Source organism: Salvelinus sp. IW2-2015, linkage group LG18 (assembly GCF_002910315.2).
Source record: "Salvelinus sp. IW2-2015 linkage group LG18, ASM291031v2, whole genome shotgun sequence".
Taxonomy (NCBI): Eukaryota; Metazoa; Chordata; class Actinopteri; order Salmoniformes; family Salmonidae; genus Salvelinus; species Salvelinus sp. IW2-2015.
Window position 1 is genome coordinate 60,182,510 of NC_036858.1, and position 23,077 is coordinate 60,205,586.

The 23,077-nt window shown below is 46.6% G+C and overlaps 1 protein-coding gene across 1 annotated transcript; it reads right to left on the minus strand.

Annotated features, from left to right (window-relative positions):
- Positions 1 to 17,912: 17,912 nt before the first annotated feature.
- mad2l1bp (MAD2L1 binding protein) lies at positions 17,913 to 20,716 on the minus strand. Its single transcript, XM_024008707.2, has 3 exons — positions 20,306 to 20,716; positions 19,620 to 19,918; positions 17,913 to 19,317 (listed from the first exon to the last, which is right to left on the minus strand). Exons 1-3 carry the CDS (start codon positions 20,655 to 20,657, stop codon positions 18,772 to 18,774), a joined length of 1,197 nt encoding a protein of 398 aa, XP_023864475.1. The 5' UTR covers positions 20,658 to 20,716; the 3' UTR covers positions 17,913 to 18,771.
- Between the last annotated feature and the right edge of the window lie 2,361 nt (positions 20,717 to 23,077).

Below are 23,077 nucleotides of genomic sequence, written 5' to 3' on the forward strand. Positions count from 1 at the left end.
TTTTAAATCGTGATGTTTAGAAGGAGTGCAAAGTCCAACTGAGTTAGTGTACACTCGAATTTCAAAGAGTAAGCGTTCCCTAACGGAAATATGCAGATGTATGCTAGAACAGGCCAATAAGATCTCGCTAGTCGTGCTTGGCTCTGCCCACCTACCTATGTGTAGAAAATAGAAAAATAAAGAAAAACACTTGAATGAATATGTGTCCAAACTTTTGACTGGTACAGTGCATTGGCAGCAGACTCTATGGTGCAGGGTTGAGTAACCGGGTGGTAGCCGACTAGTGACAGTGACTAAGTTCAGGGCAGGGTATTGGGCGGAGGCCGGCTGGTGGTGACTATTTAACAGTCTGATGGCCTTTAGATAGAAGCTGTCTCTCGGTCCCAGCTTTGATGCAACTGTACTGACATTAAATAAGATGGGGCGAAGAGGATGGCTGACGTTTTACATGCTCATACCAACTGTGCTATTTTGTTAGTTTTTATGCGTTGTTTGTAACTTATTTCTTTAACTTATTTTGAACATAGTGTTGCTGCTTATGTCTCTTATGACCAGAAATAACTTCTGGACATCAGAACAGCGATTGCTCACCTCGAACTGGAAGAACTTTTTTCCTTTAACAAGTCCAACGAACAGCCCAAATCACAGGTCGGGCTGCCTTCGGAGAATCCGTAGACGAGCGAGTAAACTACCAGTGCCATCAGTTCTACTAGCTAACATGCAATCATGGGGAAAAATGACCTATGATTACGATTATCCTACCAACGGGACATTAAAAACGTTAATATCTTATGTTTCACCGAGTTGTGGCTGAACAACAACACTGATAATATAGAGCTGGCGGATTTTCCATGCACCAGCAGAACAGAGAAGCTATGTCTGTTAAGACGAGTGGTGGGGGTGTATGTCTATTTGTCAATAACAGCTGGTGCGCGATGTCTAATATTAAAGAAGTCTCGAGGTATTGCTCGCCTGAGGTAGAGCACCTTATGATAAACTGTAGACTACACTATCTACCAAGAGAGTTCTCATCTATATTATTCTAGGTGTCTATTTACCACCACAGACTGATGCTTGGAAGACTAAGACCGCACTCAACCAACTCCATAAGCAAACAAGAAAATGCTTATCCAGAAGTGGCGCTCCTAGTGGACTTTAATGCAGGCAAACTTAAATCAGTTTTACCACATTTTAAACAAGCATGTCACATGTGCAACCAGAGGAGAAAAAAATAAARTCTGGACCACCTTTAATCTACACACATAGATGCATKCAAAGCTCTCCCCCACCCTCTGACCATAATTCTWTCCTCCCGATTCCTGCTTACAAGCAAAAACTAAAGCAGGAAGTACCAGTGACTCGCTCAATACAGAAGTGGTCAGATGAGGCAGATGCTACAGGACTGTTTTGCTAGCACATACTGGAATATATTCCGGGATTCATCCAATGGCATTGAGGAGTATACCACCTCAGTCATTGGCTTCATCAATAAGTGCATTGATGACGTCGTCCACACAGTGACCGTAAATACATATCCCAACCAGAAGCCATGGATTACAGGCAACATCCGCATCGAGCTAAAGGCTAGAGCTGCCACTTTCAAGGAGCGGGACACTAATCCAGGCGCTTATAAGAAATGCCGCTATGCCCTCAGATGAACCATCAAACAAGCAAAGCGTCAATACAGGATTAAGATTGAATCCAACTACACCGGCTCTGACACTCGTCGGATGTGGCAGGGCTTGAAAACTATTACGGACTACAAAGGGAAACCCAGCCGCGAGCATACCAGACGAGCAAAATGCCTTTTAAACTCGTTTCGAGGCAAGCAACACTGAAGCATGCACGAGAACACCAGCTGTTCTGGTCGACTGTGTGATAATGGTCTCGGTAATCAACGTGAGCAAGACCTTTAAACAGGTCAACATTCACAAAGCCGCGGGGCCAGACAGATTACCAGGACGTGTACTGAAAGCATGCGCGAACCAACTGGCAAGTGTCTTCACAGACATTTTCTGTTACGATGAGCGAATGGGGAGAACCCAAGAGCGGACTCAGCAGAGGAAACCGGGATGAATGCACAAAATGTTTATTGAACACAGAAAATGGGGAGTGCAGAACTGGGGCAGCTCAGATGAGTTGCAATAACCAGGAGTGTAGAGTGAGGTTGGAGTTGACAGCGTGGAACAGGGGAACTGGTCCTGAGGGGAATCCAAGGTGATGGTGGTGAGTAATATCCAGAGCAAGGTGGTTGGTGGTGAGCTGTAGAACAGGAGACAGGAGCCGGAGACAGAGCAGTACTGCAAGGAGAGGACAAAAATGATGTAAGACAGGGAACGAGCACTGTAGAGCAACCAGGATCTTTAGCTAAGACAAAAGGCTAGAATCATTACTGACTGATCAGAGATTACGATCTGGCAGCGTTTTGATGGCAGGAATGAGTTTATGTAGATGTCTTGATTATGGGACGATATGCAGCTGGTAGGGATTTGCTCTGACTCCAGTACACCTGTCTCCAACCACACAATCACACCAAGAGAGAGAGAGAGAGAGAGTATACAGGGGGAGATCTGAAGGTTATGACGAAACCGGATGGACACCAGAGGGCGTAGTGGGAGCAGATGTGACATTTTCAACCTCTCCCTGACCGAGACTGTAATACCTACATGTTTCAAGCAGACTACCATAGTCCCTGTGCCCAAGGAAGCGAAGGTAAGCTGCCTAAATGATTACTGCCCTGTAGCACTCATGTCAGTAGCCAGGAAGTGCTTTGAAAGGCTGGTCATGGCTCACATCAACAGCATCATCCCGTATACCCTAGACCCACTCCAATTTGCATACCGCCCCAACAGATCCACAGAAGACGCAATCTCAATCACACTCCACACTGCCCTTTCCCACCTGGACAAAAGGAACACCTATGTGAGAATGCTGTTCATTGACTACAGCTCAGCATTCAACACCATAAACACCTCCCTTTTCAACTGGATCCTGGACTTCCCGACGTGCCACACTGGGTAGGCAACAACACGTCTGCCACGCTGATCCTCAACACTGGGGCCCCTCAGGGGTGTGTACTTAGTCCACTCCTGTACTCCCTGTTCACCCACGACTGCGTGGCCAAACACGACTCCAACACCATCATCAAGTTTGCTAACGACACAACAGTGGTAGGCCTGATCACCGACAACAATGACGAAGCCTTTAGGACAGAGGTCAGAAAACTGGCAGTGTGGTGCCAGGACAATAACTCTCCCTCAATGTGAGCAATAAAAAGGAGCTGATTGTGTACTACAGGAAAAGGCGGGCCGAACAGGCCCACGTTAACATCGACGGGTCTGTAGTGAGGCAGGTTGAGAGTTTCCGTCAACGGTGTGCGCAACTGGTTAACTGAAGTTAGGTGCAGGAGAGCAGAGATGAGTGAACAGGCCACATTTATTTGGCAGAAGGAAAAAACAGTCGACGCAACTGGACACTCCCGCCAAAGGCAAAAGCGAATAGCGCACTCGTCACAAAAATAATGTACACGATACAATACCACGGGTTAAACAACACACGGCGAAAACCTGCATGAAGCGTCCACACATGAACGTAACGTACAATTACACACACGGACATGGGGGGAACAGAGGATAATATACACGTAGAGTGATGAGGAGATGTAAACAGGTGTGGGAAAACAAGACAAAACAAATGAAATGAAAGGTGGAGCGGCGATGGCTAGAAGACTGGTGAGTCGACCGCGGCGGCGCCCGAACAAGGAGAGGAGCGACTTCGTGGATTCGTGACAGTACTCCTCCCTGACGCCCGCTCCAGCAGCGCGCCGACACGGCCTCGGGGCGACCCAGAGGGCGAAGCACAGGGTGATCCGGCCGGAGACGGTGGAACTCCCGCAGCATTGAAGAGTCCAACACGTCCTCCACCAAACCCAGCACTCTCCTCTGGGCCGTACCTCCCACTCCACGAGGTACTGAAGGCCCCTCGCGACGCCATCGAATCCAGTATGGAGCAACGGAGTACGCCGGGGCCCCCTCGATGTCCAGAGGGGGCGGAGGAACTTCCCGCAACTCAGACTCCTGGAGCGGGCCAGCCACCACCGCGCCTGAGGAGAGACACATGGAACGAGGGGTTAATACGGTAATCGGAGGGAAGCTGTAACCTGTAACAAACCTCATTCACTCTCCTCAGGACATTAATGGCCCCACAAACCGCGGACCCAGCTTCCGGCAGGCGGGCAGGTGGAGGGCATGTTTCGGGTCTAGAGCCAGACGGTGCGAACACCGGGGCCTCACTGCGGTGACGGTCTGCGCTGGTTTTCTGGCGCAGCACGGCCGCTGAGAGGTGACATGGCGGCATACCATGTTCTCCGCGCGCTGAACCAGTCGTCTACCACAGGAGCCTCGGTCTGACTCTGATGCCAAGGCGCCAGACCCGTCTGGTACCCAGTACTCACTGGAAGGGGGAGAGGTTAGTGGAGGGAGTGGCGGAGCGAGTTCTGGGCCATCTCGGCCCAGGGCACGAATGCGCCACTCCCCGGCCGGTCCTGGCAATAAGACTGCAGAAACCTGCCCACATCCTGGTTCACTCTCTCCACCTGCCCATTACTCTCGGGATGAAACCCCGAGTAAGGCTGATCGAGACCCCAGACGTTCCATGAACGCCTTCCAGACCCTCGAAGTGAACTGGGGACCCTCGATCAGACACTATATACTCAGGTACCCCGTAGTGCGGAAGACGTGCGTAAACAAGGCCTCCGCAGTCTGTAGGGCCGTCGGGAGACCGGGCAGAGGGAGGAGACGGGAACTTAGGAAAACCGATCCCAATGACAGAGTCGTGGTGTTTCCTGTGAGGGGGGAGATCGGTAAGAAAACCCCCCGACAGGTGCAACCAAGGCCGTTGGGGCGAACGGGTAAGGGTGGTAGCTTCCCTCTGGGCAGGAGCCTAGGAGCCTTACACTGGGCGACACCCGAGCAGGAGGACATAAACCCTCACATTCTTGCGCAAGGTAGGCACCACAGTACTTCCCACTCAAACAGTGCACCGTCTGACCAATCCCAGGATGACCAGAGGAAGGTGACGTGTGGGGCCGGATGTACTCCAGGTTGTGGTGGTCAGTCCAGATGAGAAAGGATATTTAGCCCCCTCAAGCAATGTCTCCACGCCTTCAAAGCCTTGACCACAGCCAACAGCTCCGCTCCCCACATCATAGTTTTGCTCGGTGGCGTGCCCGAGTGCTGAGAGCGCACGGCTCCTATCCCCGCCTCGGACGAGTCCACCTCCACTATGAACGCCAAAGAGGGATCCCATGGGCCAGCAGGGGAGCCGAGGTAAACAGAGGCTCTAGGTGAACCAAAGCCTGTCTGCTAGCCCGACCACCGCAAACTTACCGGTCCTCCCTTCCGCAGTGAGGTAATGGGAGCCGCTACCTGACCAAAACCCCGGATAAACCTCAGGTAGTAATTGGCAACCCTAGTAACCCACTGCACTCCTTTACCGTGGTGGGAATCGGCCAATTACGCACGGCTGAAATGCGGTCACTCTCCATCTCCACCCTGAGGTGAGGCGGTACCCTGGAAGGGAGACGCGACTGTTGGAAGAACAGGCATTTTCAGCCTGACGTACAGGTCATGCTCCAACAGACGACCAAGCAACTTGCGCACCAGGGACACATGCTCGGAGCGTGCACCGGAGTATATCAGAATGTAATCAATATACACCACTACACCCTGCCCGTGCAGGTCCCTGAAAATCTCATCTCACAAGGCTTGGAAGACTGATGGAGCATTCATCAACCGTACGGCACGACGAGGTACTCATTATGGCCTGAGGTAGTACTGAAAGCCGTCTTCCACTCGTCTCCTCCGGATACGCACCAGGTTGTAAGCGTCCTGAGATCTAGTTTGGTGAGAAACGTGCCCCGTGCATATACTCATCGCTGTGGCTATGAGAGCAGCGGGTAACTGTACCTCAGTGATCTGATTAGACCTCGATAGTCAATACATGGGTGCAGACCTCTCCTTCTTCTTTCACAAAAAAGAAACTCGAGGAGGCGGGTGAAGTGGAGGACCGAATGTATCCCTGACGAGGGATTCGGAGACATATGTTTCCATAGCCGCCATCTCCGCCTGTGACAGGGGATACACGTGACTCCTGGAAGTGTGGCGTCTACCAGGAGATTTATCGCACAATCCCGCGTCGATGGGGTGGTAATTGAGTCGCCTTCTTTTTGGAGAAGGCGAGAGCCAATCGACATATTCAGGGGGATGTGAGAGACGCAGACCGGTCTCAACTTTAAGTCTTTACTGAAGACTCATCTCTTCAGTAGGTCATATGATTGAGTGTAGTCTGGCCCAGGAGGTGTGAGGTGAACGGAAAGGCTCTGGAACAACGAACCGCCCTTGCTGTCTCTGCCTGGCCGGTTCCCCTCTCTTCACTGGGATTCTCTGCCTCTAACCCTATTAGGGGCTGAGTCACTGGCTTACTGGTGCTCTTCATGCGCTCCCTAGGAGGGTGGCGTCACTTGAGTGGGTTGAGTCACTGACGTGATCTTCCTGTCTGGGTTGGCGCCCCCTTGGGTTGTGCCGTGGCGGAGATCTTTGTGGGCTATACTCGGCCTTGTCTCAGGATGGTAAGTTGGTGGTTGAAGATATCCCTCTATGGTGTGGGGGCTGTGCTTTGGCAAAGTGGGTGGGGTTATATCCTGCCTGTTTGGCCCTGTCGGGGTATCATCGGATGGGGCCACAGTGTCTCCTGACCCCTCCTGTCTCAGCCTCCAGTTGTTGCTGCAGTAGTCTATGTGTGGGGGCTAGGGTCAGTCTGTTATATCTGGAGTACTTTCCTGTCTTATCCGGTGTCCTGTGTGAATTTAGTATGCTCTCTCTAATTCTCTCTTTCTCTCTTTCTTTCTCTCTCTCGGAGGACCTGAGCCTAGGACCATGCCTCAGGACTACCTGGCATGATGACTCCTTGCTGACCCCAGTCCACCTGGCTGTGCTGCTGCTCCAGTTTCAACTGTTCTGCTGTGGCTATGGAACCCTGACCTGTTCACCGGACGTGCTACCTGTCCCAGACCTGCTGTTTTCAACTCTCTAGAGACAGCAGGAGCGATAGAGATACTCTTAATGATTGGCTATGAAAAGCCAACTGACATTTACTCCTGAGGTGCTGACTTGTTGCACCTCGACAACTACTGTGATTATTATTGGACCATGCTGGTAATTTATGAACATTTGAACATTTGGTCATGTTCTGTTATAATCTCCACCCGGCACAGCCAGAAGAGGACTGGCCACCCCTCATAGCCTGGTTCCTCTCTAAGTTTCTTCCTAGGTTTTGGCCTTTCTAGGGGAACTTTTCCTAGCCACCGTGCTTCTACACCTGCATTGCTAGCTGTTTGGAGTTTTAGGCTGGGTTTCTGTACAGCACTTTGAGATATCAGCTATGTAAGAAGGGCTATATAAATACATTTGATTTGATTTGGATGTGCACGGTGGAGACCTGGTCTGGACTTTCCACCGTAGTAGCACCAACTGAAACCCCTAAACACCTCCCCGCGCACTCCCGCGACCACCCCGTGARAGCCCTCTGTTGCCATGAAATGGTGGGGTCATGACGAGATAAACATGGAAGGCCAAGTACCACGGGAAACGCAGGAGAATCAATGAGGAAGAGACTGATTCTCTCCTCGTGACCCCCCTGCGTCACCATGCCCAGGGGAGTGGTGGCCTCCCTAATCAACCCGRACCCTAATGGTCGACTGTCCAAAGCGTGAACTGGGAAAGGCCTAACCACTGGAACAATAGGGATCCCTAAACTATGGGCGAATGCTCTGTCAATAAAATTCCCAGCCGCGCCTGATTCGATGAGCGCCTTATGCTGGGAATGCGGGGAAAACTGAGGAAATATTACATGCACAAACATGTGTACAACAGAGGGCTCTGGATGAGAGTGGTGCAGGCTCACCTGGGGTGACTCCAGAGTGCCCTGCCTGCTGCCTCGAACCCCAGAGGAACCAACCCGACAACGACTGGCAGTGTGACCTCTGCGGACACAGATGGTGCACGTGAAGGCCCCTCCTCCGGCCTCCCTGATCGCAGCACCTCCCAGCTCCATAGGCACCGGAGAGGTGGTGCTGGGAGAGGGAACCGACAGAGCCCTCTCTGGACRTCCGCGGGTGACCAGCAGGTTATCCAACCGAATGGACARGTCCACCAGCTGGTCGAAKGTGAGGGTGGTATCTCTGCAGGCCAACTCCCGACGGACATCCTCGCGCAGGCTGCAGCGTCCGAAATTACAGGGCGAACTCCTGGGCGCTCTTCGTCCCCTGTCTCAGGTGGAAGAGGCGTTCACCCGCCGCTCTACCCTCGGGTGGGTGGTCGAAGACTGCACAGACATGGGGGGGAACAGAGGATAATATACACGTAGAGTGATGAGGAGATGTAAAACAGGTGTGTGAAAAAACAAGTCAAAACAAATGGAAAATGAAAGGTGGAGCGGCGATGGCTAGAAGACTGGTGACGTCGACCGCCAGGCGCCGCCCGAACAAGGAGAGCGGAAGTCGTGACAGTTTCAAGTTCCTTGGTGTCCACATCACCAACAAACTATCWTAGTCCAAACACACCAAGACAGTCGTGAAGAGGGCACAACAAAACATTTTCCCCCTCAGGAGACTGAAAAGATTTGGTATGGGTCCCCAGATTCTCAAAAAGTTCTACAGCTCCACCATCGAGAGCATCCTGATCAGTTACATCACCGCCTGGTATGGCAACTGCTCGGCATCTGACCGTAAGGATCTCCAGAGGGTAGTGCGTACGGCCCAGTACATCACTGGGGCCAAGCTCCTGCCATCCAGGACCTATATAATAGGTGGTGTCAGAAGAAAGCCCAATCAATTTTCAGAGACTSCAGTCACCCAAGTTATAGACTGTTCTCTCTGCTACCGCACGGCAAGCGGTACCGGAGTGCTAAGTCTAGGACCAAAAGGCTCCTTAACAGCTTCTACCCCCAAGCCATAAGACTGCTGAACAATTAATCAAATGGCCACCGGACTATTTACATTGACCCCCCCATTTATTTTGTACACTGCTGCTACTCGCTGTTTATTATCTATGCATAGTCACTTCACCTCTACCTACATGTACAAATTACCTCAACTAACCTGTACCCCCGCACACTGATTCGGTACCGGTACCCCCTGCATATAGCCTTGTTACTGTTATTTTATTGTGTTACTTTTTATAATTTTTTACTTTAGTTTATTTGGTAAATATTTTCTTTACTTCTCTTGAACTGCACTGTTGGTTAAGGGCTTCTAAGTAAGCATTTCACGGTAAGGTCTACACATGTATTTGGCGCATGTGAAAAATAAAGTTTGATTTGATTTGACCTCGCCCTCTGGATGGTAGCGGGATGAACAGACCGTGACTTGGATGTCTGAGTTCCTTAATGATCGTTTTGGCCTTCCCGTGACACCGGGTGCTGTAGATGTCCTGGARGGCAGGCAGTATGCCCCCGGTGATGCGTTGGTCAGACTGACTCACCTTCTAGAGAGCCCTGCGGTTGCGGACTGTGCAGTTGCAGACCAGGCGGTGATACAGCCCGACAGAATGCTCTCAATGATGCATCTGTAAAAGTTTGTACACTAGAAGGTATAATAGTAATAAATGTTCAATGTGAATACAATAAGGAGATTCACGAAGAAGAATACGTTATTGTCCATTGTCATTTTCTGATTCTGGTAATTGATCTTCGTTTTACTTTTTAACCAAGACCCATTCAGCAAAGTCTTACTATTAGTTCACTGTACTAGGACTAGGTAGGCTACTAAGGGCTATGGTTCCTCTGGTGTCATGCTAACTCATTGTATCCGCTCTTCTTCTGTGGTGTCCCTCCCGGCAGACTTTAACACTCTGGATGCAGCGAGGGTCTTCCACAAGCTCACTCATCAATACCAACATGGCCCAGATGAAGCCACAGTAAGAACAGAGTCCCAATTCTCCACTCTTTTCTAGATGTRTGCACTTGCACACTCCCAATCATGGATTTCAAAGCATGTGATTGGTGTAAGCATTGGCTGGAGYGATTTGCCAGCATTGTTTAATCCATGAGAAAAAAGTGTTCATCTGTATACTTTGGGTGAAAATCAGGACACACCCTAAGAACAGAGAGACAGCTTGCCCCAATTGTTCTTCCCCTTGGACCTCTTCATCTTTGTTGATCTGTTAGGTGTGTTAGGTTCTTATTTTTCAGAGTAAATAACGGACACTAGAGAAGCTTAACCAAATGTAATTCTTACCAAAGGGTCATTACAGCTGTAATTCAGACAAAGACATGTTCCCACCATCACAAGTATATATACTCAACTTTAGACACCCCTCCTTCTCTCCAATACATACATCTTATAGTTCGACAGGAAGAGGGTAAGAAGATAATAAACCATTATTTCTCCCTTCAAGGGATCTGACCTGATCTCCTGACCTCAACCCCTCCTTCACCTAATCCACAGATGTCTTCTAGTATCACCTATCGCACTCCCGTGACTCCCTCCCGTCCACCCAGCACATTCCACAGCCACTCTGTCTTTCTACAGAGAACCATTAACTTCTGACATAAAAACGAGTCTCTTTCAATCATTTATATACCATGCTTCTGATCTATCATGTCTTTAGTATATCCATGTTCAAAGTTTACCCCCCGAATCCAACAGGTGGAAGCAAGCAATATGGTGGAAGCGCCACCACTATACTGCTTACACATACCCAGACCCTTCAGATCTGCAAATATCGAAGGGTTAGGGCTGCAGGTACATTAGTGTACAGAGATTCAAATGTTTTAAGTGCATTGAACTTGTGTCAAATCCTCAACACTAAACCCCACTAAGCAGACAGYCCCCTTTGTTTTATTCTCTAAATTGAGTGACCACATTCATTGCTCTCTTCCTGTGCTACTGTAGGTGTGTGAAGGGTCTCCACCTCAACATGTTAACTGGCAAACAGAGGGGGTTGGGTGTCCTGTTTACTGTCCTGATTGGTCGCTAACTGCCCTGGCTGGGTTCACCCAGGAGGACGTCAGGAGATTGTATGGCTTAATAGGTTTCATGGAGGGGAACGTATTGTATATGATCCAAAGTGGCGCAACGGTCTAAGGCACTGCATCTCAGTGCAAGAGGTGTCACTACAGTCCCTGGTTCAAATCCAGGCTGTATCACATCTGGCTGTGATTGGGAGTCCCATAGGGTGGTGCACAAYTGGTCCAGCATTGTCCGGGTTTGGCTGGGGTAGGCCATCATTGTAAATAAGAATTTGTTCTTAACTGACTTGCTTAGTTAAATAAAACAATTAAATAAAAAAATATGAGATCCTCAGGGAGACTGGCTAGCTGCACATCCAGGCCACCAAGCCAGACTCTGTTGGTGAGAATGTGATCATCATTTTTACCTCACTGTCAAACACAAACTGCCCATCTGAAATTCAAAGTAGTAATATGATGTATTACCTACACTGGATGATGAAACCTACACTGGGTGGATTCGAGGTGGCTCTAGTCATGTAAATAAAAATAAATAAATACAATTTGTGGACAATGTCTCCCCTTGCAGGTTGAGGGGTGAATGACTCTCCAGTGGCTCTACAGACTGGAAACGTTTTCCACCTGGACTGACTTCAACAACAGGGACTTGGGTAACACTTTATTTGATTAGTCCATCTGTAGTTTCTCTACAGACTATCTACAGATTATCAGTAACATTTCAACTATCTACTAAAACTAACCCTAACCTAGCAGTTGCTTATCAAAAGGTACACTGAACAAAAATATAAATGCAACATGTAAAGGGCTAGTCCCATGTTTCATTACCTGAAATAAATTATCCCTGAAATGTTTCATACACATAAAAACCTGTTAGTGAGCATTTATCCTTTGCCAAGATAATCAATCCATCTGACAGGTGTGGCATATAAAGAAGCTGATTAAACAGYGTGATCATTAYACAGGTGCACCTTGTTTTGGGGACAATAAAAAGCCACTCTATAATGTTCAATGCCACAGATGTCTCAAGTTTTGAGGGAGTGTGCARTTGGCATGGTGATTGCAGGAATGTCCACCAGAGCTGTTGCCAGTGAATTTAATGTTAATTTCTGTACCATAAGTCGCCTCCAACGTTGTTTTAGAGAATCTGGCAGTACATCCAACCGGGCCTCACAACCTCAGACCACCTGTATGGTGTTGTGTGGGCGAGCGGTTTGCTAATGTCAAAGTTGTGAACAGAGTGCCCCATGGTGGCTGTGGGGTTATGGTATGGGCAGGCATAAGCTACAGACAACAAACACAATTGCATTTTATAGATGGGAAATTTAAATGCACAGAGATACCGTGACTGAGGCCCATTGTCGTGCCATTTATCCGCCGCCATCACCTGGTTCAGCATGATAATGTACAGACCCATGTCGCAAGGAATGACTTGTACACAGTTCCTGGAAGCAGAACATGTCCCAGTTCTTCCATGGACTGCATACTCACCAGACGTCACCCATTGAGCTTGTTTGGGATGTTCTGGATCGACTTATCCGACAGCGTGTTCCAGTTCCCCACAATATACCACTTCGCACACCCATTGAAGAGTGGTTCAACATGCCACAGGCCACAATCAACAGCCTGATGAACTCTATGTGAAGGAGATGTGTTACGCTGCATGAGGCAAATGTTGGTCACACCAGATACTGACTGGTTTTCTGATCCACGCCCTTACTTTTTTTTAAAGGTATGTGACCTGTATTCCCAGACATGTGAAATCCATAGATTAGGGCCTAATGAATTTATTACAATTGACTGATTTCCTTATATGAATTATAACTCAGTCAAATCTTTGAAATTGTTGCATGTTGAGTTTACATTTTTGTTCAGTATAGTTTGTTGATAGAACATATACAGTGGGGCAAAAAAGTATTAAGTTCACGCCCACCCATTGTGCAAGTTCTCCCACTTAAAAAGATGAGGCCTGTAATTTTCATCATAGGTACACTTCACTATGACAGAAAAAATGAGGAAATAATCCAGAAAATCACATTGTAGGATTTTTTATGAATTTATTTGCAAATTATGGTGTAAAATAAGTATTTGGTCACCTACAAACAAGCAAGATTTCTGGCTCTCACAGACCTGTAACTTCTTCTTTAAGAGGCTCCTCTGTCCTCCACTCTACCTGTATTAATGGCACCTGTTTGAACTTGTTATCAGTATAAAAGACACCTGTCCACAACCTCAAACAGTCACACTCCAAACTCCACTATGGCCAAGACCAAAGAGCCGTCAAAGGACACCAGAACAAAATTGTAGACCTGCACCAGGCTGGGAAGACTGAATCTGCAATAGGTAAGCAGCTTGGTTTGAAGAAATCAACTGTGGGAGCAATTATTAGGAAATGGAGACATACAAGACCACTGATAATCTCCCTCGATCTGGGGCTCCACACAGATCTCACCCCGTGAGGTCAAAATGATCACAAGAACGGTGAACAAAATCCCAGAACCACACGGGGGGCACTAGTGAATGACCTGCAGAGAGCTGGGACCAAAGTAACAAAGCCTACTCAGTAACACATTACGCCGCAGGACTCAAATCCTGCAGTGCCAGACGTGTCCCTCTGCTTAAGCCAGTACATGTCCAGGCCCGTCTGAAGTTTGCTAGAGAGCATTTGGATAATCCAGAGAGAGATTGGGAGAATGTCATATGGTCAGATGAAACCAAAATAGAACTTTTGGTAAAAACTCAACTCGTCGTGTTTGGAGGACAAAGAATGCTGAGTTGCATCCAAAGAACACCATACCTACTGTGAAGCATGGGGGTGAAACATCATGCTTTGGGGCTGTTTTTCTGCAAAGGGACAGGATGACTGATCCGTGTAAAGGAAGAATGAATGGGGCCATGTATCGTGAGATTTTGAGTGAAAACCTCCTTCCATCAGCAAGGCATTGAAGATGAAACGTGGCTGGGTCTTTCAGCATGACAATGATCCCAAACACACCGCCGCGGCCGCAACGAAGGAGTGGCTTCGTAAGAAGCATTTCAGGTCCTGGAGTGGCTAGCCAGTCTCCAGATCTCAACCCCATAGAAAATCTTTGGAGGAGTTGAAAGTCCGTGTTGCCGCAGCACAGCCCCAAAACATCACTGCTGCTAGAGGGATCTGCATGGAGGAATGGGCCAAAATACCAGCAACAGTGTGTGAAAACCTTATGAAGACTACAGAAACACTTTGACCTCTGTCATTGCCAACAAAGGGTATATAACAAAGTATTGAGATAAACTTTTGTTATTGACCAAATACTTATTTTCCACCATAATTTGCAAATAATTACATTAAAAATCCTACAATGTGATTTTCTGGATTTTCTTTCTATTTGTCTGTCATAGTTGAAGTGTACTATGATGAAAATTACAGGCCTCTCTCATCTTTTTAAGTGGGAAACTTGCACAATTGGTGGCTGACTAAATACTTTTTTGCCCCACTGTAGTTGAAGTCAGATTTACATTACACCTTAGCCAAATACATTTGAAAACTCAGTTTTTCACAATTCCTGACATTTAATCCTAGTAAAATTCCCTGTCTTGGGTCAGTTAGGAACACCACTTTATTTTCAAGAATGTGAATCATAATAGTAGAAAGTGATTTATTTCAGCTTTTATTTCTTTCACATTCCCAGTGGGTCAGAAGTTTACATACACTCATTAGTATTTGGTAGCATTGCCTTTAAATTGTTTAACTAGGGTCAAATGTTTTGGGTAGCCTTCCACAAGCTTTCCACAAAAGTTGGGTGAATTTTGGCCCATTCCTCCTGATATAGCTGGTGTAACTGAGTCAGGTTGTAAGCCTCCTTGCTCGCACACACTTTTTCAGTTCTGCCAACAAATTTTCTATAGGATTGAGGTCAGGCTTTGTGATGGTCACTCCAATACCTTGACTTTGTTGTCCTTAACCATCTTGCCACAAATTTGGAAGTTGCTTGGGGTCATTGTCCATTTGGAAGACCCATTTGCGACTAAGCTTTAACTTCCTGACTGATCTTGAGAATTCTGTCCTGAGATGTTGCTTCAATATATCCACATAATTGTCCTTCCTCATGATGCCATCTATTTTGTGAAGTGCACCAGTCCTTCCTGCAGAAGCACCCCCACAAGATGATGCTGCACTGCCCAGGCTGCCACGGTTGGGATGGTGTTCTTCGCTTGCAAGCCTCCCTTTTTCCCTCCAAACATAACAATGGTCATATGAACAAACAGTTCTATTTTTGTTTCATCAGACCAAAAAGTACAATCTTTGTCCCCATGTGCAGTTGCAAACCGTAGTCTGGATTTTTTATGGCGGTTTTGGAGCAGTGGCTTCTTCCTTGCTGAGCGGCCTTTCAGGTTATGTCGATATAGGACTCGTTTTTACTGTGGATATAGATACTTTTGTATCCGTTTCCTCCAGCATCTTCACGAGGTCCTTTGCTGTTCTGGATTGATTTGCACTTCACGCACCAAAGTACATTCATCTCTAGAAGACAGAACGCGTCTCCTTCCTGAGCGGTATGACGGCTGCGTGGTCCCATGGTGTTTATACTTGCATACTATTGTTTGTACAGATGAACGTGGTACCTTCAGGCATTTCAAAATTGCTCCCAAGGATGAACCAGACAGTGAAAGTTTACAATTTTTGGCTGATTTCTTTTGATTTCCCCATGATGTCAAGCAAAGAGGCACTGAGTTTGAAAGTTGGCCTTGAAATACATCCACAGGTACACCTCCAATTGACTCAAATGATGTCAATTAGCCTATCAGAAGATTCTAAAGCCATGACATAATTTTCTGGAATTTTCCAAGCTGTTTAAAGGCACAGTCAACTTAGTGAATGTTAACTTCTGACCCACTGGAATTGTGACAAGTGAATTATAAGTGAAACAATCTGTCTGTAAACAATTGTTGGAAAAATGACTTGTGTCATGCATAAAATAGATGTCCTAACCGACTTGCCAAAACTAGTTTGTTAACAAGACATTTGTGGAGTGGTTGAAAAACAAGTTTTAATGACTCCAACCTAAGTGTATGTAAACTTCCGACTTCAACTGTATACAGATGGACTATCCGGAGTATCCAAATAAAGTGTGACCGGGACTTGGAAGACGGGGGGGCTAGAGGAGAAATCCACCCCCTTTTGATGGCCAGTCCTATCAGCTGCTGGTTATAAYTGCATCCCAAATGGCACCCCAATCCTTTCTAGTGCACTACATTTGACACAGATCAAAAATAGAGCACTATATAGACAATGGAGTAGCATTTCAGATGCAGACACAGCATTCTTCCTGTTGTCAGAGCTGCTGATTGGTCCTTTCTTTTTCCTATCTTTATGAAGTTCACCCTGGACTACCTGCTGACCAACACCATGATCTACTGGACCACCGGCTCCATCGTCGCTGCCATGAGGTTCTAGAAAGAGAACCTCAAGACCAACATCGAGAACAGACTGGATAACGAGTGTTTGTGTTGCTGCACAGTGCTCCATAATGACATAAGGCTGTTGGCTTTCTCTCTACAGGGCCTGTCATTTAATACCCGTTTAATGACAACAGTAATGCTACTTAATATACCATAAGTAACTTACTGTACATTTGTAGTTGTATGTGATCCTTGCAGGACTTGAACTCATGACCAACTTAATTACAGAGCCCTAATCATGCTTGCTTTATGATAGCAGGCTCCCAATAATGAGGGGCTCTAAGTGGTTGTTTGACCTACTTTAGTTGAATGGACTGATTCTAATTCACCCTGGGAAAGAGCGCATGCTAAATGAGTGTCTGCTGTAAATAAAATGTAATTGTGTTGCAGTGTTTGTTCTCTCTCGTGTCCTCAGGAAGATGGTGTACAGTATGTGCCTACAGGCTTAGCGACATTCCTTAATGAGATAATGCATGTGCCCCAGCCGTAGGAACATCTACTCCCACTTCCCCCAGGGAAGCCACTTCGCTGCCTTCGAAGAGGCACAGCTCTTGGCCGACAACCTGCTGCAGTTTGTTAGGAAGGTGGAGAAGTTGTAGGGCTGATGCAACAACAGCCAGTCCCAAATTGCTCCCTACCACCTGGCACAAACCCCTCGATGTTTGCAGTTCTGTAGATTCTGGATAGGTAGAAGAAGTGCAGTGGTGAAGCTCACACCATATTTGCTGACACCTTAATAAAGATCTGCAGAAATGAAATTAGGGCCAAGAAATGGGTTAGGGCCAAGGAAGAGGTAGGAAGCGTTTGGGACCGTCAGGAGAAGGGGTGGGACATGGGTTTGGTATGTAATGAACATAACCCAGGTATGTTCACTGCACTCCCCAGCCAAGTGCCAGGAAGACAACCAACAGCACTTCAGGGACTTAGTGTTATCACAGAGGTGCACAACTAACTACTAATAGTCCAAGTTTCTCTAAAACAATTTTATACTGTTATCAAAGCTCAAAATCAAACTGTCTTATCAAGTCAATATTTGAAATACTCTGTCAAACAATGCTATTATAATTTAAGATCAATGTAATATGAATAAAGCTTAGTCATTTGATAATGTGCACTATCAGTCAAAACATAATTGACCAGCACTAACACATTCAGGTTACAAATGTCTTCCATATTGAACAAGAACTGTGGAAGCAACATATAATCAGATGTTTCAGCTCTTTCCTTCTCCTGTCCTTGTTGCAATAATGCACTACTGCTGTAATCACATCTATTGTGACAACCCTGTAATGTCTGGCTTGTTAAGTCTTTTGTAGTGTCTAATATTGGTGGGGCTGGTTTCCCAGAATAAGTCTAGTCCTGGGATGTATACTATAATTCAGCTTTTAGCTGCAGATGTGTACAATTCAAATGAACCTGAAATCATTTAGTGATCATGCTAAAACTGACAAACAGCACTGTATATTTACAAAAGATTGTTTCAGACCTCCATTTTTAAGCAATTGAAAACCATGACACGTGAATGTACAATACAGGTACAGCCAGTGGTGCGTCTCAACCAGATGAAAAGTAGGCATACTGTCCATAACATTTTTTAGAAGGCTATATTATACACAGTAACAGCACCAACACTGCTTTCATTACAGCACATAGCCAAGCTAAAAGTAAATACATAGCTAAAAGACAACATAATTAATAAAAAATTCTGTACAGATCCCGACAGCTTTTCATATGAATTGTAATAAAAACAGTCCCTGGACTAGGCTCAGGGTTACATACGCTGTGTTTACACAGGCAGCACAATTTTGATAATTTTTCAATTTCACATGAGATCTTTTTCAGAGCTGATCTGATTGGTCAAAAGACCAATTAGTGAAAACAAGATCAGAACTGGACTGCCTGTGTAAATGCAGCCAGAGAGACAGGTGTCCCTGAAAGAGAGGTATGGCAAATGTGTAAATCCACTCGGTCAACACTTGGGCTGCTTTTACACAGGTCCATATTCACAAATGGTCTCAGAGTGCTGATCTAGGATCAGGTGCCCTAGGTTCATATAATGTTAGTCATTGTGATCCAAAAGGTCAAACTGAACCTAGATCAGCACTCCTACTCTGAGACACTTCATAAAGAAGTGTCTCAGAAGGCCCAGTTTTGCCTTCAGATCAGTACAAGTAGGATTATTTAAACAGGGGGGACCTGATCCTAGATTAGCACTCTTACTTTCAGACTCTRAATACAGGACCTTGTCTCATCTCATACTATGCTATGGCTGTGGGTTAGAGTACCTTCCTTGTCCCTTGTATGTCACTTGCTGAAGCCTTTGATAGTCAAGGGGGCCTGAAACCACACATAGTCCTGCCAGGCAGTCTGCCCTCCTCCCTCAGACATCCCAGACCCAGAGACACTACTGGGGTCACAAGACAGAGAAATAACCTGGCTCTTCACCCGTGTGGGGACCTTGAAATCCAGCTTGGGCCGGAACCACCCCACGCCACAGTCCCTATGGGCCAGAACCATGACCGTCGTGGCTGTGAGCCGGACAGGTTTAGCGTCAGACAACAGGTCGGCCACGAAGAGCGTGCGGAAGACTTGGCGCAAACACGAGGAGACGCGTAGGCTCCGGTCGCCGGTGGCTAGTATCACATCCTCCATGTTGACTTCGTACAGCTCCTTGGGAAGGAGGAGGGAGCCGCCGAGCAGGAGGAGCACACGGGGGACCAGGGAGAGGGAGAAGAGCACTTCCAGTTGTTGTAGCACCTGCTCAAGGTCTTGGAGGGTACGCTGGCACCTCCTCCAGTCCAGGCCTTCTGCAGTGGACTGACCGGGCCTCCAGCCCACCGCCTCCTCATTCTGGGGGAAAGAGGAAGAGAGAGGGCCTGGGGTCAAACAGCAACTCATAGATCCTAGACAACACTGCTAGGAGTAGGGCTATTATAGCAGCCAGTATTTATTCAATTGGAATAAATCTGTATTGCAAGAGGTTCCCAAGGTTCATCCCCTCCGACCTTCTCCAATGCATTTTGAGAAGGTGGTGAGAAGAGATGAAACAAGGAATCAAAGAAAGACAAATTGGGAAAACAGTCATTGATGTTAAATAAGTAGTGAGAGAAACATGGTTGAGAACGTTGGAAGCATCACTGCCCAGCACTCACCTGCATGGCAGCTTGCTGTCTCTTCTGAGAGTAAACCAGCTGGTCATAGGTCATGGGCAGCTGTTGTCTTTGGTAAAGGATACACTTCAGTATCTCACTGACGAAGCGGCAGCAGCCCTCCTGTGTGACCAAGCCTGGGAAGACTACCTCCACACGGCCCTCCTCCCTGGCCCTCCGTAGCGTCGCTGCATCGTCAGCCTCAGCCTGCTTGGAGGGGGTCAGAGGGGGGAGAGTGGTGGCTGTGTCTGTGCTGCTGGTCTCGGTGATAACCTGACAGGTACTGTCTGCGGATGACGGATCTGTGGATACAACACAATAGAATCATCTGATAGGTCCACCTCAGAATTTGAGCAGATCACTGTCAAATTACTTTTTGGGAGATAGGTTCTGGGTTTCCGAGACTAATGACAGCCTAGGCACCATGGTGGCAGGCAACCAGTCAGAGAGACTAAGCTGTCATAAAAGTTGTTGGTTCAATAAGCTTATTTTACAATACAAACAATTTCTACAGCTATGTTTCAAAGAATTGATCACCTGACATATCATGCGTATGACCTGGCTGACTGACGTATGATACATTTATCATGGACACAGAGAGATATCGTAGCTACAAGTACTGTAGCTACCTACGAATAGCAACACGTGAACATCATGCGCAAGTGAATAGGAATAGAAGAGAGACCGACCAACATCAGAAACACAGGAGAGGATGTAGTTTTCCTTATCTTCCGTGGTTACTACGATATCTTTGGATTTAATCTCATCTGACTTTGAGCTGTTTGGTGTGTTACATTTGCTTGTTGTTGTCGGTGTTTCCTGGGATAGTCGCCCCGAGGTTTCCGTAGCTGATTGTTCGTCTGAGAAGTCGTTTGTTCGGCTCGGGACGTTACATTTGGTGTCGGATTTAATGTGTATGTTGAGCCCTTTTCCTTGCGAAGTTGGGAGACACATTTTTGATCGGAGGTTGTGATCATTTGTGAATATATTCGTTGTCTCTACGCTCCCCGTTACCACCTCCCTGCTTGTTTGTTCCGCCATCGCTGACTCGTTTTGAAAAATTCCACTCAGTGCGTTGCATCATGGGAAGACGAGTGGAAACCGGTCATTGCGTGAAGGGATCCAGCTCATTCTTCTTCTTTGAGGTTCAACGGCGGTTGGCATCAAATACATTTAGCATTTCCGCCACCTACTACACTGGAGTATAACTCCCTTAAACTTCGCTTGAATCTTTAAATTAAAAACAAAAAAAATACCCTACCATCTAAACCTACCAACCTACTCCACTATTTAAATCTATTTAGTTCTACCTAAGGCCAACAGCCTGAAAGGATGGGACACCACCACTTAACACACCCTGTAACTCTTCTGACRTCAAGTCTCGCACACCCAAATACCTCTCTGCAGCTGCCACCACCACCTCAACTTTCTTCACTGCCTCAGCATAAGACAACTTCTGCACTACTCTAACCCTGGAAACCTCAACCTGCCTTTCTTGACCAGACATTTTTGATCCCCAGCCTCATGGACACCCCTACAATTAACACATACCACTACTTTCCCCAGTGCTACACATTCCTTTGTCTCATGCCCTTCTGCACACTTCTCACACCTAGGAACCTCCCTCCTACATACTGCTGTGACATGCCCATAAGCTTGACACCTGTAACAACGTAATGTATTCGGCACAAAAGCTTGCACGGGATAACTTATATTTCCTACCATCACTATGTCAGGCAAAGACTCAACATCAAAACTGAAAAGGACAGACCGATTCTTATTTTTCACCACTCACGCCACCCTGTCTGCGTCGCACCAAACGACGAGCATCACAAACACCAGGAATCTTAAGGGATCCAGCTTTAGTCAAATGAACGTCAAAAGTAGAATTTGGGGGGATTTTAACTAACCCTAAACCTTTTCTAAACATTTACCTAATTCTCTTAACCTGCTACATGTATTATCCTAACCTGCTCCCTAAGTTCTCTTAACCTGCTGTGAAAAGTCAAATCTGACTTTAATTTGACAAAAGCTCCATTATGAAAAAAGATTGCAGTCAGGGTGTAGTATAACTGCAGTATGCGACAAATACTGCGTCCAAAATAWMWWTTTTTTTACTGCAGTGATTTTAGAGTGCAGTATAACTACTAGAGTTATTCTGCAATTACTGCGTCCAAAATACCATAGTCGACTGCAGTTACTGCACTTTGACTGCAGTTTCAAAACTCAAATCTTTTTTTGTAAGGCCTGGATCAAAGGTGTTTATAACTAACCCAAGACAGACCACAGCACTTCTTCTTTTGCTTCTTCTATGATATCATGGCAGACTGCAAACAAATGTTTAAAGTGAATGTAGTCACCTACTGTGCTTGAATGTCCGATCAATCATGATCTGCCCAATTCTATACTACCATGAAAATTCTAAACCAAATAAATCCCTACTAACTTCTACCACACCCTCTCCCCCAAAAAACTGCCCAACCCCATTAAACTTGATCTATATTATGCTGAAAAAATCCACCCTTAGGAGTGTTCAGCATGTCAGCAACCATTTCAACAGTAACGTATGTTACCCACAATATCTCTTCTGCCATCTCCACAATAACCTTCATCCTGGCATTTCTGCTTTCCACAACCGAGTTGTATTGATAACCGTACCAATTAAAGCTATGAAGTCAACTTTATTAATTATCAAAGTGTCATTTGACACCGCACATTCATGAGTTCAAGATTTTATGAGCAGGCCTCAAAACCATGCCAAGACCAGTAGAAGCAATGACTACAGTTGCTACTACAGGAACATCCATGTAAGCTCCATCAGTCCGCAGTGTAGTTCTACCAATATGTCTTACAGCCTCTGCACATTATGACTGATCCTATATCTCTGGAACTCTCTAACCTCTCTCTGCACCTGGCATCCACCAAATGCTGCACTGTGTTCTCCCCCACAATTACAGCACTCACATTGCTTCCACAATCACCGTAATCATGTTCCTCTCTGCACTTGGCACATCTTTTCTTTCCTTTACACTGAGCAGCTTCATGTCCCATTCTTTGGCATTTAAAACAATTTGTATTTTTTGTATTTAATATGCCGCCAAAGCAGCAGCTACTCTTCCTGGGGTCCAGCAAAATGAAGGAAGTTTATACAATTTTAAAACACAATACATTCACAGATTTCMCAACACACTGTGTGCCCTCAGGCACTCCACCACTACCACATATCTCCAGTACTAAATCCATGTGTATGTATAGTGCGTATGTTATCGTTTGTGTGTGTGTGTGTGTGTGGGTGGGTGTGTGTATGCATGTGTCTGTGCCCATGTTTGATTTGCTTCACAGTCCCCGCTGTTCCATAAGATGTTTTTGCGTCAGTTACTTGTTGTGGAATAGAGTTCCATGTAGTCATGGCTCTATGTAGTACGGTGTGCCTCCCATAGTCTGTTCTGGACTTGGGGACT

Coding starts and splice junctions, on each gene's coding strand:
- mad2l1bp (XM_024008707.2), bottom strand. CDS start 20,657: ATGGCGGAACAAACAAGCAGGGAGGTGGTAACGGGGAGCGTAGAGACA. Junction 19,919..20,305: donor CTCCTGTGTTTCTGATGTTG/GTCGGTCTCTCT, acceptor TTGTATCCACAG/ATCCGTCATCCGCAGACAGT. Junction 19,318..19,619: donor GACAGCAAGCTGCCATGCAG/GTGAGTGCTGGG, acceptor TCTTTCCCCCAG/AATGAGGAGGCGGTGGGCTG.